This window comes from Ursus americanus, chromosome 5 (assembly GCF_024610735.1).
Source record: "Ursus americanus isolate L20-20 chromosome 5, mUrsAme1.1.p, whole genome shotgun sequence".
Taxonomy (NCBI): Eukaryota; Metazoa; Chordata; class Mammalia; order Carnivora; family Ursidae; genus Ursus; species Ursus americanus.
Genome location: NC_142131.1, coordinates 3,810,499 through 3,828,184, shown reverse-complemented (window position 1 = coordinate 3,828,184; position 17,686 = coordinate 3,810,499). Strand labels below are relative to the sequence as shown.

Below are 17,686 nucleotides of genomic sequence, written 5' to 3'. Positions count from 1 at the left end.
TTAACTATAGAATCGAGGACTTGCATTTGTTTAGTCTTTCCATAGAAATAATAACCAAATTCATGTATGTATGTAATGACCACTGTCATGTATGTAGCCAACAGTGATTGTTAGATACATCTTCTTTTCAGTGATGTTATAATGTCCAAAAAACCCAAAAAACAAAACCCAAAAACACTCATGTTAAAAGTGGTGAATCAGAACAACTCCAAGTTACTCTATATAATTAAAGTAAATATTTAAATTAGCTTTTTTATTAGAGAAAATATTTTTATACATAGCATATTAATGTTAGTCTTTTAATTTTAGATGATGGCAACACTATTTCTTCTTGCTTTTCTTTTTAAGAAATGTTTTTCATATGCTGTTGAATTTATCATTGATTTCTAAACCAATTTTTTTTTTTAAAGATTTTATTTATTTATTCGACAGAGATAGAGACAGCCAGCGAGAGAGGGAACACAAGCAGGGGGAGTGGGAGAGGAAGAAGCAGGCTCATAGCGGAAGAGCCTGATGTGGGGCTCGATCCCATAACGCTGGGATCACACCCTGAGCTGAAGGCAGACGCCTAACCGCTGTGCCACCCAGGCGCCCCTAAACCAATTTTTAATATATTATCTATAATGTATATTAAGGAGCAACTCTGACCTATAAGCAATAAAATATGTATCAGTTAGTACTTCTGGATTTAAGTTTTTGACCAGTGTAAATTTAAGTATTTAAAATTTGTTCTTTTTTTTTTTTTGACAGGTTACAAAGACAGAATTAGAGAAATTAAAATCCAGCTATAGACAGTTAATAAAAGAAATGAATTCTGCCAAAGAGAAATATAAAGAAGCTTTAGCTAAAGGTATGGAAAAGTTATGAAGAATTGTTTATTTTAGTGATTTTTATTCTTATCATTTGAAGGTTCTCTTTATGAGTAGCAGAATGATTCCACGTAGACCAATTCACAGTTTAAAAATATCAAGTATGCCAAAATAGACTAATTGTCAAACTGGTAAGTCTTTTTTTTTTTTTTTAATGATGTAAAATATTTTTGAGTAGTTTATACTAATGGAATTACGTAGCACTTGTAGTAGAATGCAAAGAATGTTTAAAATTTTCTCTCCAGCATCAGATTTACTTCTTTAATTACCGAGTACTAAATAAGAAAAATAAGGTTGTATTTGTTTAGACACCTTTTTTAGTCCTCATTTTACCTGTGGTATTTAAAAGCCACTAAAAGACAGTATCATTTTATAGCATTATTTTGCTTTCATAGCTTAATTTTATATGCCTATATTGTCCTAACATTTTCATAAGTACCTTTGGAAGTAAATAGAGAAACATATTATTTGTATTTTAAACAAGTATTTATGGTTATGAGTCTTTAAATGTGAGTAAACATTCTTCATATTTAAATTTTTTTTATTATTAAAGTTGGAGGTTTTTTGTTTTTTTTTTTAAATCCTTCCTGTCTAAATAAAAGCTTTATTAACAGCTCTGTCTTCTTTTTCTCAACATATTTTCCCTTGGTCTTTTACTTGTTGCTTATATATTCTTATTTTGTGGAGGTAAATGAAATAAATAGCTGTACATTTGAGTATAACTTGTATAATGAAAATACCATGTTTTGTTGTTAATCCCAGTAGACTAACAGAGATACTGATTTAGATGCATTTCTCCTTCCATCCCTTTATTACTTCTTTCTTTTGTCTTCCCCCTCTTCCTACTTTGGCTGCTCTCTGCTTGCTTCCTCCTCTTTCTACTCTCTGTCCTTCTTTTTCTTGCTTTCCCTCTGCTCCCCATTTTCCTGGGAACATTTACTTTGTTTCCTTCTGTTTCTGTCCCCACCCCTCACACATTTACCTCATGTTTCTGCTTTTTGCAATGTTTCTACTACTTTTTTAGGGAAGATGAAACTGTGTTTAAAGTTTTCTTATTTCTGCTTACTTATTTTTCATATACCTCAACTAGTATTTTGCGATCATGATCTCTTTATTAACGTAAACATACTTTTAAAATACTTCTGTAATTCATTTATCTTAAATTATTTAAGTGATAAAATAAAAAAATGGCATTGTGTAAAGATCATATACATATACAGACTTTGGAGTCAGATAGTATTGGATGTAAGTTCCAGCACTGTATGATTATTTCATATACCTAATTATTATTCCTTTATTATTTTAAAGAGAGCTTTAGATAATTGAGAAATATTTACTGAACATTTGCTGTCTTTAAGTTATTGAAATTCAAGCAGTATTTCCTAGGCATTCAAGGAGCTTACCCATTTCTAGTTGATATTCTAATTTATGAACTGTCTTACCCTCTTTCAAAATCAGTTTATGTACAAGGGATCCCTTGCTAAATCAAGGGTAGTTTAGAAGTAGTTTTGTACGTTAAGCATTACTACTCAATCTGTCAAAATAGTTAATTTTGAAAGTCTATTACTTATGTATGGCTAGCATTCTCAAGTTAGTGCCTTATATTAAAAATATCCATATGTAAATTCACCCAGAGCAAGTGATGACTTTATCCAACTGTATTGTAATTCAGCTGGCGAAGTATTTCATACTAGGTCTGTATCTGTTGAAGAATGATTAGTTAAAAAAAAGAAATAGAAAATTACTCCCTGGTCTTTGATATCCATTTTTTAAAGATATAGTTTATTTTGGTTTAAAAAATGAAATCTAATTCTGATGTCATAATAAAATTTTAAATAGTTCTTGTACATAGTGCTTATATTATCAGATATTTTTCAGATAATAGTTGTTCTTTATTGTTTTTTTATTTCTTTTAATCTAGATAAAATACCATTTAGTGTTGTATTAATAGTAGGAAGGCAGCTAGAAAATTTGAAGATTGTAGTTTTAATTTGTCCCAAGAAATGTTATTATTTGGCTGAGTCTCATGAAATTAAAATATGTTAATTTATTTACATTTCTCCTTCTAAAGGTATTAGTGATAAAATTTTCCTATTTTCAAAAATTTGATTGCTGCCATTAAATCAGTTTATAACCTACAGAATACGTATTTTTAAAATAAGTTCTTATATGATTGTTTGATACATGACACGTAAATTTATCTTTTTATAATAAAAACTGTCTTTATGCTCATGTTTATATGAAAAAGTATAAAATTATATTTTTTAAACACTATGTTTCTGTTATCAAACTAGTTTTTATGTTTCATGTAGAAATAGGGTTTTTTTGTGTGTGAAGTTATTTACTCTTTATAAGGATGGCAAAATTTCCAACATTTGCAGACTTTATGTCAGAACCTTAGTTCATCTGTTTAGGCCAGACCAAAGCAGTTCTGGAATGGTCTCTAGGGACTGCTGGGCACTGACAGTGAATAATACCCTGGCTGTGGTTCTAGCAACCATAGATACTAGGAGGTCTTAAGACCTCAGTCTGACATATAGCTTCCGGTTAGAGAGGAGGCTTTAGAGGAGATAAGGCTTTGAGGAAACAAGGCCTGAAAATAATTCCTATAGTAAGGGTTATTTTCTGGATTTGAGAATGGGTTCGGAATTAAGGGCTCAGTTACCGCAACTGGAGGTTTGGCACTTAGAGTCGATCAGAAGGAAGGCTGGGTTAATGCTTAAATTCCAAATTCCTGACCCTTGCTGTGTGGATTACACAAAATACTTTAAATTTTGAATATTAAAGTTTTTATCCAAAGGAACATTAGTTTATATTGTCTAATGTAAAATATTCATTTGCAACATGAATGTAGCATTTTCATTAATTTTTTGTAATACACCTTAAGTATTAAACTTGTTTTGCTCTGCGCTGTGCTGAGAATGCAAATATTTGTCTTAAATTGACTTGGACTAATTTGGACATTAGTCTGTTGATTATTATTTATAACATGTTAACTAAGAACAACCAAAATAATTTTAGTTAACCTATTGAGCCGACGTTAATAATTGAGTGTTTCTTGATAGCAGCATAGAATAATGAGTTCTTGAATCCAACATACACAGGTTTTACTTTCTATTGCAGATTAAGTTTTGAATACTTTAAATTGAACACCTGTTTGGGTTTAGCCATTAAAACAGTCTTGTGAATCTATAAAGCTTGTATCTGAACTAAGGTTTTGACGTACTGTCTATGAATGTTGGCAAAATTTTCCATCACATTTATCCATATAAAAAGTAAATGACTTCACAAAGGAACTCCTACAGGATCATATTGTCTATGAATAAAGAAAGTTTAACTTTCCCTTTCCAATCTGGGTATCTTTTTCTTCTTCTTGCCTGATTGCCCTAGCTAGAACCTCCAGTATAATGTTGAATGAGGTGGAAAGAGCGAAGATAATTGTCTTATTCCTGAACTTAGGGGAAAAGTCAAAATTATTAAGTTAGCTATAGTTTCAAAGATTTTATCGGGTTGAAGTTCTTTTCTATTCCTGTTTTAGAGAAGATGTTGGATTTTGTCAAATGCTTTCTTTGTATCTATTGAGAAAAATATTTTTTCTTCTTTTTGTTTGATAAATTAATTTTTAGGTTTCAGGTATTACACCATCTCACATTCTTGGGATAAACTTCTTGGTTATGATGCACTGTCATTTTTTTATATTGTTGGATATGGTTAGCTAGGTTTTTTTTTTAAATTTTTATCTATATATTTGCTTCTTGTATTTTTGTCTTATTTTATTATAAGGATAATGCTGTTCTGTGGATGGTTGCTTCCTGTTCAACTTTTTAGAAAGATTTGTGTTCAATTGGTAGTATTTCTTAAATATTGGTAGAATTCACTTGTGAAGCCATCTGGATCTGCTTGTTTTTATTTATTACTTTTTGGCAAAGATTTTTAAACTATAAACTCAATTTTTTGGGTTGATGTAGACTCTTTAGTTTATCTGTTTCTTTTTGAGTTTTAATGGGTTGTATCCTTCAAAGAAATGTCCATTTCACCTAAGTTGTTGAATTTATTGGTATTAAATGGTTCACAATATTTCCTTATTCACCTTTTTAATTTGTAGAATCTGTGGTGATTTTTTCTTTCCCGTTCTTGATACTGGTATTTTATGTCTTTTCTCTTTTTTCCTAATCATTCTGGCTGGAGGTTTATCAATTTTATTAATTTTCTCAAAGATCAGCTTTTGGCTTTATTTTTTTTTTTTCTATTTTTCTGCTTTCTGTTTAATTGACTTATGCTCCAGTATTATTTCTTTCCTTCTGCCTGTTTCAGGCTTAGTTTGCACCATTTAAAAAAAATTTAAATGTTTTTAATATGGTAGCTAAGATCATTGATTTGAGAACTATCTTTTTTTTTTGTTTTTCTTAAAGATTTTATTTATTTATTTGACAGAGAGAGAGACAGCCAGCCAGAAAGGGAACACAAGCAGGGGGAGTGGGAGAGGAAGAAGCAGGCTCCCGGCAGAGGAGCCCGATGCGGGGCTCGATCCCAGAACGCTGGGATCATGCCCTGAGCCGAAGGCAGACGCTTAACGACTGCGCCACCCAGGCGCCCCTGAGAACTATCTTTTTACTACACACATTTTGTGCTATAAATTTCCCTAAGGAAATTTTTAGCAACCTTTCAAAAATTTTCATACACCATCTTCATTTTCATTCAATTAATTCTTTCTAATTTCCCTTTTGTTTTTTTCTTTGATCTATAGGTTATTTAAAAGTGTGTGGGTTAGTTTTCTAAACTTTTGGCATTTTTCTAGAGATATTTATATATTTTATTTATAATTTAATTCCATTTTGATCTGAGGATTTTTTTTATGACTTTATTTTTTAAAATTTATATGTTATTTGGCCCACAGTTTGGTCTGTTTTGCTAAATGCTTCATATGCACTTGATAAGAATGTGTATTCTGCTGCTGTTGGTTGGAGTGGTCTATATTGTCAGGTTGGTCCAGTGAGGCTAATTGTGTTTTTTTGTTTTTTTATGTTCTTACTGATTTTCTGTCTACTTGTTATATTAATGATTGAGAGAGGGCAAATGAAATCTCCCACTGTAATTGTGCATTAGTCTATTTCTTCTTGTAGTTGTCAGTTTTTTGCTTCATGTATTTTGAACATCTATCACTAGGTGAATAGCAGTTATGATTATTATATCCCTTGATGACTTGACCCCTTTATCATTATAAAATGATCTTTATTATCCCTGGTAGTATTGTTTGCTGTGTTATCTATTCTACCTTATGTTAATATAGCCACTCCAGCACTACTTTGATTGGTGTTAACATTGTATATCTTTTTTTCATTCTTTAATCTATTTCAGTCTTTATTTTTGAATTACATTTCTTGTAAGCACCATATAGTTAGGTCGTGCTTTTTTATCTTGTTAATCTCCACCTTTTAATGGGGATAATTAGACTATATTTAATGTGACTTTTTTTTTTTTTAAGATTTTATTTATCTATTTGACAAGAGAGGGAGACAGCCAGCGAGAGAGGGAACACAAGCAGGGGGAGTGGGAGAGGAAGAAGCAGGCTCCCAGCGGAGGAGCCTGATGTGGGACTCGATCCCAGAACGCCGGGATCACGCCCTGAGCCGAAGGCAGACGCTTAACCGCTGTGCCACCCAGGCGCCCCCTTTCATGTGACTTTTGATAATATTAGGTTCAAATCTGTCATCTTGCAGTTTGTTTTCTCTTTGTTCCATTTATTCTTTATTCTCTTTTTCATTTTATCTGCCTTCTTTTGGATGAATTGAAACATTTTCTTAAGATTCCTTTTTATCCCTTTTGTTGTCTTATTACCTATAACTTTTTGTTTTGTTTGTGTTATCTCTGATTTACCATAGTGTATCATCAGGTGTTATTATAACACTTTGCTTTTAACATGGGACTCTTATAATGGTATAGTCTTCTGGTCTGTGTGCTATTGTTGTAATATATTTTACTTTTGCGTATGTTGTAAAGTCCACCCTACCTTGTTAATATTTTTGTGTTTGTTTAGTCAGTTATTTTTCAAATTGCAACAGAACATCTCATATATTTATCTATGTAGCTATCTTTTCTAGGATTTTGTAATCCATCTGATATCATTTTACTTTTGCCTGAATAACTGACTTCAGTGTTTCTTGTAATGTATGACTGTAGGCAATAAATTCTTTCAGTTTTTGCTGAAAGAGTTGCTTACAAAGTTTTTATTTCACCTTTGTTTTTGAAATATATCTTTGTTGGGTATAGAATTCTATTGAGGTATTTTTTTCCTCTTCATATCCTTAAAGAGGTTCTAGTATTATGTCATAGAGAAATCTACTCTAATCTTTATTTTTGTTGCTCTGCACATTTTATGTTCTTTTGGTAGCTTTTAAGATTTTCTTTTTATCATTAGTTTTAAGCAATTTGATCATGATTTATATTGCTTTGTTTTTTTTTTTTTCTTCTTCTTCTTGTGTTTGTAGTTTTTGAGCCACTTGTATCTGAGAGTTTATAGTTTTCATCAGATTTGGAAAACTTTTATCCATTATTTCTTCACTTGTATTTTCTGTCTCCCCATCTCTGTTCTTTCTGTTAGAGACTCCGGTTACGTATATGCTAGGTTGCTTTTAGTTGTCTCACAGCTTATTCATAGTCTTCATTATTTTCCCCCATCTTTTTTTCTCTTTCTCATTCTTTTTTAAAAAACATTTATTTATTTATATTAGAAAAAGAGAGAGAGAGTGTGTGAGTGCAGGGGGAGGGGCAATGGGAGAGGAGGGGGAGAAAGAATCTCAAGCAGACTCCCTACTGAGTGTGGAGCTGGAGGCAGAGCTGGATCCCAGGACCCTGAGATCATGACCTGTGTCAAAATCAAGAGTCAGACTTTTACCCAACTGAGACACTGAGGCATCGCTCTTTGTTTCATTTTGATTCGTTTCTATGGCTATGTTTACAAGTTTGCTAATCTTCCTTTCTTCAGTGTCTAATCTGCTTTTAATCCCATGCAACATAGTTTTCATTTTAGGCACTGGAGATTATGCCTGAATAATTGTGATTTGGGTCTTTTCTTAAAAGGTATCTACTTAACACTTTAACCTAAGTTTAGAGTCTTAGTGAACTTCATCATCTTTCTTCATTTGTTCTGAGAGTTGTATGAGTTTTTTCATTCCCAGATTTTTTTATTTCACTATAATCTTCCACTAGTTTATACTGTAAACAATATACATAGTCTTTACCTGCATACCTACATGCAGTCCCTTTGTTCATATGCCATGTAGCATTTTTTTCCAAAGTTAAAAATATTCTTTTAAGAGTAAATGTAATGTATGGTAATTTTATAAAATGTAAGCAATACAGTATTGAATCATATGGTATTGAATTAAGTGAATTCAAATACAATTTTGCTTTGAAGTTTTATAGTTTGATTGAAGATATACTGAAGTATCAGAAAAGATGTTCAAAATAACTCTCATAGTTATGTATTCTTATTTAGCCTATTTGATTGAGTCTGTGTGGCTATCATTATGCTAGGGTTTTATATTTACCAAGCCTCAAAATATCCACAATAACATTTGCAGGGGTTTCTCTTATATGGGTAGAAGTCTGAATGCTTTTGCTTTATCCTACATTATATTCAGGAGAAAGAAGACAGGATAAGCTACTCCACATTACACATGCCCATAACAGTCAGTCTGGTGAAGTTTAAAAGGAGCTCTCTTCACCCACTTTTATAACAAGAGTAGGGAAACAAACTCTCCTTCAAATTTTCTTTCTTTATGGGAAACAAAACAGAGTGCTAAGAGATTTGTAAGCTTCCTGATTATTTACAAGCCCTCACTTATTCTATGTAGACAGAATAAGAGGATACCTACTGCTAGAACTGTGGGGAGTTAGCTACAAGTCTCATTCAAAAGTAAATTTTTCTGTAATTGGGAAGTAGATTTTCTTAAATTGCCTCTTCATGCATTATGAATAGTTCTGTGGTATTTTATAGCCAATTAAAATTGATTAGATCCATTGAGTTGTCTCTTTAGAGTACTTTAATTATGAAAACCAGTTTGAAATGAGTCCAGATTTGAGACAGATGGTTAAATTTATGTTTAAATAAATCCAAATTTTAAAAAAAATGAGTAAAACTTTTTAAAGGTGCTTTTAGTTGATTTTCTCATTTTTAGTCCAACAAGAATGGCAACTGGCCTTCCTATTCAATAATCTCTAAATCTTGGAGACTTTCAAAAATTAGAATCTTGTATGCATGATATATGGAAGTCCTCTAGACAGATATTCTGAAATTCAAATTTACCTCTCCCTTCAACGTAAGGAAGAAATCCATTTTGGATACAGGACTTGCTAAAGACCTAAGCTGAGTTCAAGCAGTGTTTGTTGATCATCACTTCTATTGATGTGGCTTGAAAGTGAGAGGTTTTCTTTTTTTTGGACCTACTTTTTAATTCATGATATATTAGCAGCTAACTTATGGCATGAATGCTTTTCACTGAATGGAGCTTAATATGATAGGAACTTTACAAGGTCATAAAGAGTAATGACATTCTTCGTTGTTAATCTAATTTGCGTTGGGTTAAAGTTGCAGAAATTGGAGTGACAATTATAATATTCTCATTAGATGCTGAAATATTATGTGGGATGGGGTACGCTACATGATTCATTTATTTTCTGCAGATAACTTCCCAAAATTAAAATAAAATGAAAGCACTATAATTTGATTTGTCCCAATTTTTCTTAGTTTTATTGAATAAACAAAACTAAGTTTCACATACAAAGTGATTAAGAGAAATGATGTCCTTTTGCTGATTTTCCTCTATATTTTATAGGTGAGCTCCTTAACAATATTAGTTTTGGACTTGATTACTAGAAAGATGATATAAACAGATGCAGAAGGTAAAATTGTAATCTTTCTATAACTTTTAACTTTGTAAAAATTTTATTTAAGCTTACATTTATTTTTTAATAGTAAGAATGATATCAATTTATGTATTTTCTTTTTATGTGCTAGGCACTGTTATTTGCACTAGGAACACTGTAGATAACAAACCATACAAAAATTCCTGCCCGTTTGAGGCTTACATTTTAGAGAAGATAGCTAATTAATACAATAATTAAGTGAAATGTATAATATTATTAGATGGTGATAAGTACCATGGAGACAAGTGAAACACGGTAGGTGGATAGGATGTTGGGAGGCTGAGTAGGTCAGGCTTCTTGGAGAAAGAGACATATAAATGAAGAGTGAAGGAAGTGAGTAAGGAAAGCGTATGGTTATCTGGGACCAAGAGTACTCCAGGTAGAGGGAGTAGCCAAAGCAAACTCACTGAGACGGGATCATGTCTGGCATATTTGAGGAGTGGTACAAACACTGTGGCTCTAACTGGGGGACTGATAAAGGAAAGACACGGAGGTATGGATGAAATCAGAGATGAGAGAGTAATGGTGAGTGGCAAGGGAGGCCCAGATTTTCTAGGATTTTGGTAGTTCTTTTAAAATACTTTGGCTTTTACTCTGTTATAAAATGGGAAGCCATGGTGGGTTTTGAGCAGAAGAGGGACATGAACTGATGTACATTTTTTTTTTTTTTAAAGATTTTATTTATTTATTTGACAGAGATAGAGACAGGCATTGAGAGAGGGAACACAAGCAGGGGGAGTGGGAGAGGAAGAAGCAGGCTCATAGCAGAAGAGCCTGATGTGGGGCTCGATCCCAGATCGCCGGGATCACGCCCTGAGCCGAAGGCAGACGCTTAACCGCTGTGCCACCCAGGCGCCCCGAACTGATGTACATTTTAATAGGATAATCCTGGCAGCCTTGTTGAGACTATGAGGGGTGGAGGGAGGATGGAAGTAAGGAGATTACTTCCAGGCTATTGAAGTAATCCAGACAAGGGCTCATGCTTGCCTGGACTTGGGGTGGTAGTAACAGAAGTGGTGAGAAGTGGTCAATTTCTGGTTATACAGTTGATTCTTGTTATTTACAGTGGTTATGTTCTGTGAAATCACTCTGAACACTAAATTAGTGTTAGCCGAATACCGAATCATTGCCCCTCGTGTACATAACATAAGGGGTTAGGTTCCTATAAGCAAGGTCACAATATTTCTTTTTAAAGATTTTATTTATTTATTTGAGAGAGAGAGCATGAGGAGGGCGAGGGGCAGAGGTAGAAGCAAGCTCCCCACTGAGCAGGTTGCCCCATCCGAGGCTCGATCCCAAGACTGTGGTATCATGACCTGAGCCGAAGGCAGACACTTAACCCACTGAGCTACTCAGGTATTGCGGGTCACAACGTTTTTGATGACTGATCCAGTACGTCATCCTTTTTTATGTGTGTATCTGTTTAAAGACACCTTCTTTAATATATGTTGTTGATTTATTAACATTGAACTCAAAGCCAACAGTGTTACAACTCATGACTAAACAAAGCTATCTGACACATATTTTCTCTATAAAGCATGTTATAGCCTTCTTGATCATAAGAATACTAGACAATGCTTGAGCATTATGTTTAGCCATTTTAGACAGCAAAATCATCAAAAGCACAAAAATGCAATCAATGTGGAACTACATAGACTTCAAAACGGACAGTTTACAGTACAGGAGCCGAAACAAAAAGGCAGAGGTAGCCTTGTTTGACCTCGCTTGGGAACCTGTGTATCAAACGACTCCTTTGCTGCTCTGTGCATGTGCGTATTTGCAATTGGCCTGGAAAGCCCTGTGTGTACTGATTTGGGATTACAAATTTTAGGCAGTAGGCGAATTCAGAAATATAGAATTCATCAGCAATGAAAGCTGATGAATGGGATGTAGTGTGTGAGAGAAAGCAGTCAAGGATGATTTCAAGATTTTTGGCCTGAACAACTGGAAGGATGGTATTATTTTTAACTAAGATGGAGAAAAATGTAGGAGGAGCAGATTTGTAGGTGAAGATCAGGAGTTTGGTTTTATTTATTTATTTATTTATTTATTTATTTATTAAAGATTTTATTTATTTATTCAACAGAGATAGAGATAGCCAGCGAGAGAGGGAACACAAGCAGGGGGAGTGGGAGAGGAAGAAGCAGGCTCATAGCAGAGGAGCCTGATGTGGGGCTCGATCCCATAACGCCAGGATCACGCCCTGAGCCGAAGCCAGGCGCTTAACCGCTGTGCCACCCAGGCGCCCCAGGAGTTTGGTTTTAGATTCTTATTAGGTATCTAAGTGGAGACATCAAGTTTGTACTTGAATCTGTAGCTCTGGAGAATCCTGGGAGAGGTCTGGAGTAAAAATATAAACTTGAATATTAGTTGGTATTTAAAGCCATGCTGTTTGATGACATTACCAAAGGTGTTAATTAAGATGGGAAGAAGAAGAGTCCTAAGATGAAGCCCAACATTAAGAAGTCAGGGAAATGAGGAAGAAATTGTAAAGAACACTAAGATAAAAGGAAAACCAAAAGCATGTGTTATTCTGGAAGTCTGCTGGGGGAGGAAAGGACTTCAGGGGAGAACAAGAGATCATTTAGGTTAAGTAGTGCTAAAACATAAGATGAGGACCAATGTTTGGATTTCGTAAAGTGTAGGTAATTGGTGACTTTCAAAAAAGCACTTTCAATATTGCAGTAAAGGGAAAAGCTTAAATGGGATGGGTTTAAGAAAGAATGAGAGAAAAGAACCTGGAGATCACTGGTACAGACAAATCGTTTCAGTAGTTTTGTGGTAAAAGAAAGAAGAGAGGGAGGTAACTGAAAGTAGTCAGGGGAGGATTTTTTTTTTTTTAATTAAGAGCAACTACAGCTTTTTTTGCTTATGAAAATGCTCTAGGAGAAAAGGAAAAGCTGACGAGGCAGCAGAATGAAGGAAGAATGGCTGTAGTAATGTCCTTGAGCAGGTAAGAGGTGACGAATCTAGTCCCCAAGTGAATGGATTGGTTTTAGTCAGGAACAAGAGCAGTTTATTCATAGTAATAGTCTAAGACAGAAGGCCACGTATATAGCTTTATTCAGATAACAAGGTAGATATTCTGGTTAGAGCTTGTTGAAATTTTCTAGAGATTACTTTTCTTAATGGGGTTCCTGGGCTCCCTCTTCACAGTTACGTGATTCCAAATTCAAAATCACAGATATAAACCAGTAAGTGTACAGTGAAGAGTTTGTCTTCTACCCATTCCCTATTTTTTTTCTCCCGAGGCAATGAATACTTTGTTTCTTCTAGATATATTTTATGTATGTCCTGTAGCTTTTAAGCCACTTAATTAAAGGTATTCACCAACTTATTGGATAATTTGTGCATTATAGTACATTATTCAGAGTTTGAGGCCACTTACTGGTTGGTTTTTCATGCTAAATAAATGGTGATCTCTATACTTCTCCCTCTATAATTATATCCTAACATTATTATGACTGTTTTGTGAGCCTTTTTTTTTTTAACTTTCTTTGTAAGCATCTTTTAAGAAAAGGCTATTTGTCCCTCATAGAACATCATTTAAAAATTTAAAGGATGAAAACACCTCATTTGTTGGGAATGTTGTTATTCCACACATTTGACTAGTCTTATGAAGTAGAATGATAGTTTTGTTTTTTTGTTTTTTGTTTTCATTCTGGCTAGATCCATGTATTACTGTTGCTCATAGTGGAATACCAGCTTTGAAACATACATATTGAAACCAAGTTTTCTTTTTTAGTTTAGAAAGTCAGTATTTTTATATCTAAAGAAAAATCATTGAGACATTTCATCTGTAGACTAAATAACTTCAATTTTTTAGATTTAATGAATATTCAGATACTTTTGAATTTTGATCAGATTTCCACAGCTTTCGATTTTTAACCTTTATTTTGACATTATTTCAGACATACTGAAGTGTTGAAAAACTAATACAAAGAATACCCATATACCCTTCACTCATATTCCCCAAATATTGATATTTTACCACTTTTGCTTTATCTTTTCTTTCTCTGTATGTGAGAGAGAGAAAAACTGAAAGTGACTCCATGTGTTCCTGTCATTCATTGAGCACTTATTTTCTGGCTCGTCTTATACTTTTCATGCTCTAGACCCTGCTCCATTTTTCTAAGGTACCATAGTTCCTTTTAATGGCTTTCCATTTAGTATTTAGAAACCATTATTTGGGCACTGGGTGTGCTCATTGCTACTGGGGTGTCTTTGTTCTAGGTTCTCTCAATGACAGAGATAAGAAATAAGCAAATGTATATACATACATGCCCACAAGTATATCTTGTGTATGTCTATATAGTTTCTAAATCTGTTTATCTGTATTAAAACTGTAGAGTTTGTATTGATATTTCCAATTCTAGTCCAATGCCATGTTCATTCTGTATTTTCCTATCCATGTATTTGCAACTTTTTTCTCTGACAGTGAGAAATCTAGCTTCTGTTAGTTACAATCTACTTACTTGTTAAATCCTAAAATAACAGAAAGTAATTTCAGAATTACTAACTCATGCCTCTGAAAAAAGAAACTACAATTCATTACTTCTTTAGAGCTCTTTTGTCTTTAGTCTTTCATTGTAATCAAATATTGTTTTCCAGCTTTACTTAGGTTGATTCTTTTCTTCCCCATTCCTTTCAGTGTGATTATGTTATTCACTGGAAATATAGGTTCGTTCACGTGTTCCTGTTGTATCTCTTTTTAAGTTGTTTTTTCCTCTCTTATTCTTATTGATTTTCATCTGTTTCATTAATGGTTAAAAATTAATTGTTCCAAAAGTCAGAACTGTATAAAACTATATACTTAGAAAACTATATCTTCTTTAATTATTTCTCTTTCTTTCTTACACAAAAACTATCATACTATGATACTCCTTTTCACTTTGCTTTTCTACTTGATAGTGTATCCTAAAAATTACAATAGTGGTTTGTAGCTTCAGTTTGTAGCTTAATTTCTCATTCTTTTTAACTGTTAGTGCTTCATTATAAGTTCATTCAAGTACTTTCTGTATATGGACACACAGTTTTGTCTAATTTTTCCAGTTATATACACTAGTACCATGAATAGCCTGTGTGTGTGTGTGTGTTTTAATCATTGGAGGAATATCTTAAACGTAAATTCCTAGAAGTGTGTGATTGCAGGTATAAAATATAGTGTATGTAGTTTATACCTTCTATAAAGATTGTAGCAATCTGCATTCCTATCAGAAATGTGTAAGTGTGTCTGTTTCTGCACACACTTGTCAAAACAGAATGTTTGCCAATCTGCTAGGTGAAGAATAACATCTCATAATTTTACTTGGCATTTCTTTTATTATGAGTGAGGGAGTGAGATTGACCATCTTTTTATGTTTAAAGTCCGTTTAAAGTTTTTTTGTTTGTTTGTTTGTTTTTTTGGTGTGTGGATTGTCTTTTGCTCATTTTTTCTTTCAAGTTTTTGGTCTTTTTTTCCTTAAATTTTAAGAATTTTCAAGTGTATTACAGTGAATATATCTTTATCTGTTATTCATGGTACATATATTTTCTACTAGTTTATTGGTTGTCATTTGACTTGGTTTAATGTGTTTTCTTCTGCTGATGAATGATGATACTGTAGCTACTGATATTACTATGAGAAATAAACTGTCCTTTGTCTCTGTCCCAGGAGACTTGTGTCTTCTGCCCACCTCTATGAAGTTGAGGCAGGCTAAATTGTTAGCTTGCACATAGAGTAAAATCTTGTACCCTTGATGCTCTTGACGAAGATTGATGTGTCCTTTTATCTATCTATTTTTTAATATTTTATTTTTTTAATATTTTATTTAGTTTTTTGACAGAAAGAGAGAGAGATCACAAGTAGGCAGAGCAGCAGGCAGAGAGAGAGGGAGAAGCAGGCTCCCCGCTGAGCAGGGAGCCTGATGTGGGGCTTGAACCCAGGACCCTGGGATCATGACCTGAGCCGAAGGCAGATGCTTAACCAACTGAGCCACCCAGGCGCCCCTTATTTATCTGTTTTTATTTTCTTTTTTTTTCCTGCAGCATTTGTTTCCTCTCTTGCTTCTTTTTTTCCATCACAGTTTCCCAAGTTCCTTCATTTTAGCCACTTCTCCCCCTGGCATGTTACCTTTCTAAGACTGTTTCCCTTGCCTTTCACATGCACTTTTAGTTCCCCTCCTTGCAGTCAGTGCTGTGATCTACCATTATGCTTTTCCGGTATTTTTCACATGTGGAATGAACTTTCTTCTTCTAATAATGGTTTTACATCAATCTTAAGTACACTGCTAGCTTTGCCCTTTTTCTTTCTCTCTTTTTCTTCTGTTTTTCAGAACAGCCCTTGGTGTCCATGGAGGCTTGCAGTGGGAGGGTGAGAGATCTTTTGCAGAGATTTGGTGTTTATTTTTCTACTCATAGACAATTTAAAATTTGGACATTCTCTGCCTGTTATGCTGAGGATCTGGGCTTATTTATTTTTCTTTTTGTTATTAAATTTTCAGATGCTGTGTGGGAAATTCAGAATTATGCTGTTGCTTCATCGCAGCTACCCAGAATCTTCCCCTTCACAGCTCTGTTACATTCTAGAATATAGATTCGAGCATGGTATACCATTCAGTTTATAGGTTATGAAAAGATTGTTGGGCAGCTGAATCTAGCTGTATGCAAGGAAACGATATTGCACAGAGAGAGCTTACTCTTTAAAGGTATTTTATTCAATTTTTAAGTAAACTATCACTGTTTTCATTCCTTGAACAATTTAGAGCCCATAACACATGTCCAATAAATATTTCTTGATTGATATATCTATTTTTCTTATGCCAGGAAATTTATTAAAAATAGCACAGTATGGATATACCTATTGTACTTTTTAATGTTTTATAGGAACATATGATCAAGAGGTTTTTTCCAGCTCTCCAAATTCTGTGTCTTCCTTAACCTTTGCTATTGCATTTCAACAGTTTTTTTGCCATTCAGTCTCTGTCACAACCCAGTGAATTGATAAGGGCAGATAATTTAACTCCCAGGATTGGAAATTAGAAGCTAATATTTAGGTTATAAAACTTGCTTGGGTTGCATAGCTAATCAAAGGAGAAGCTGAGACAAAAACCAACTTCTTAACTTTGCTTTTGTCTGAACAGCACTGAGTAAAATGTTCCCACATGTCATACTTGAATTTTAACTTCCATGTGAAAAAACGTATGTGGACATTTGCCCAAGTAACTCATAAATTAGGATGAATTCTTGTTCATTTTCTTCTTGCTTGGAGTAATGAGTAGAAATTGTACAGTTGAGGAGGAATGTTTTGAAAGGAAGGAAAAATGTAAGATGGTAGAATGTTCAGTTACCCAAATGAAAGCAGAGTTCTCTTGCAGGCATTTTCCTTTTTGAAAACAATCACTTCTCATTTATTATCAGGAGGCTTTCCACCATAATATTTAACAAATGGTAAACACTTCCAAAGTTTATAATAAAAAATACTTGACTTTCTAGACTAGCTTAATGAGTAGTCTTGCCTGTCTCTTGTAAATGTCAAACTTACATAATTGAGTTTTGCTAGCTTCATAATATTGTTTATGGCATGACATGTTGTATATACACTCTGTTATTACAAACATTAAACAGATTTGTCAACAAGTGGTGGCAAAAGAATTATAATTCATTCTCTTTGTGGAATTCATTATGTGGAGGAGGAAAAATTGGACGTTTTCCTCCCTGTTAATTGACACATAGGACAACTTCATGCCCTGCTTCGATGCCTCTTATCATTAAAAAAAAAAAAGTCATATAGCAACAGAGGTGTAATTCTGTGTCTGTCAATAAAAATTTACTTGCTCTGCATATGTTACATTAATTTTAAGCTCGAGTGTAGTTATTTAAAAGTTAAGAAAGGGTAATAGTGATGTGAA

The 17,686-nt window shown here is 33.6% G+C and overlaps 1 protein-coding gene across 3 annotated transcripts in view; it reads left to right on the top strand.

The window, feature by feature from the left end:
• The window catches only part of FER (FER tyrosine kinase), a 437,115-nt gene that overhangs the window by 81,802 nt on the left and 337,627 nt on the right, over nucleotides 1–17,686 (top strand). For all 3 annotated transcript variants that reach the window (XM_045808269.2, XM_045808262.2, XM_087861935.1), the window contains one exon: nucleotides 751–850. In XM_045808269.2, the coding sequence (XP_045664225.1) occupies nucleotides 751–850 (100 nt within the window). The remainder of the gene's footprint in view (nucleotides 1–750; nucleotides 851–17,686) is intronic.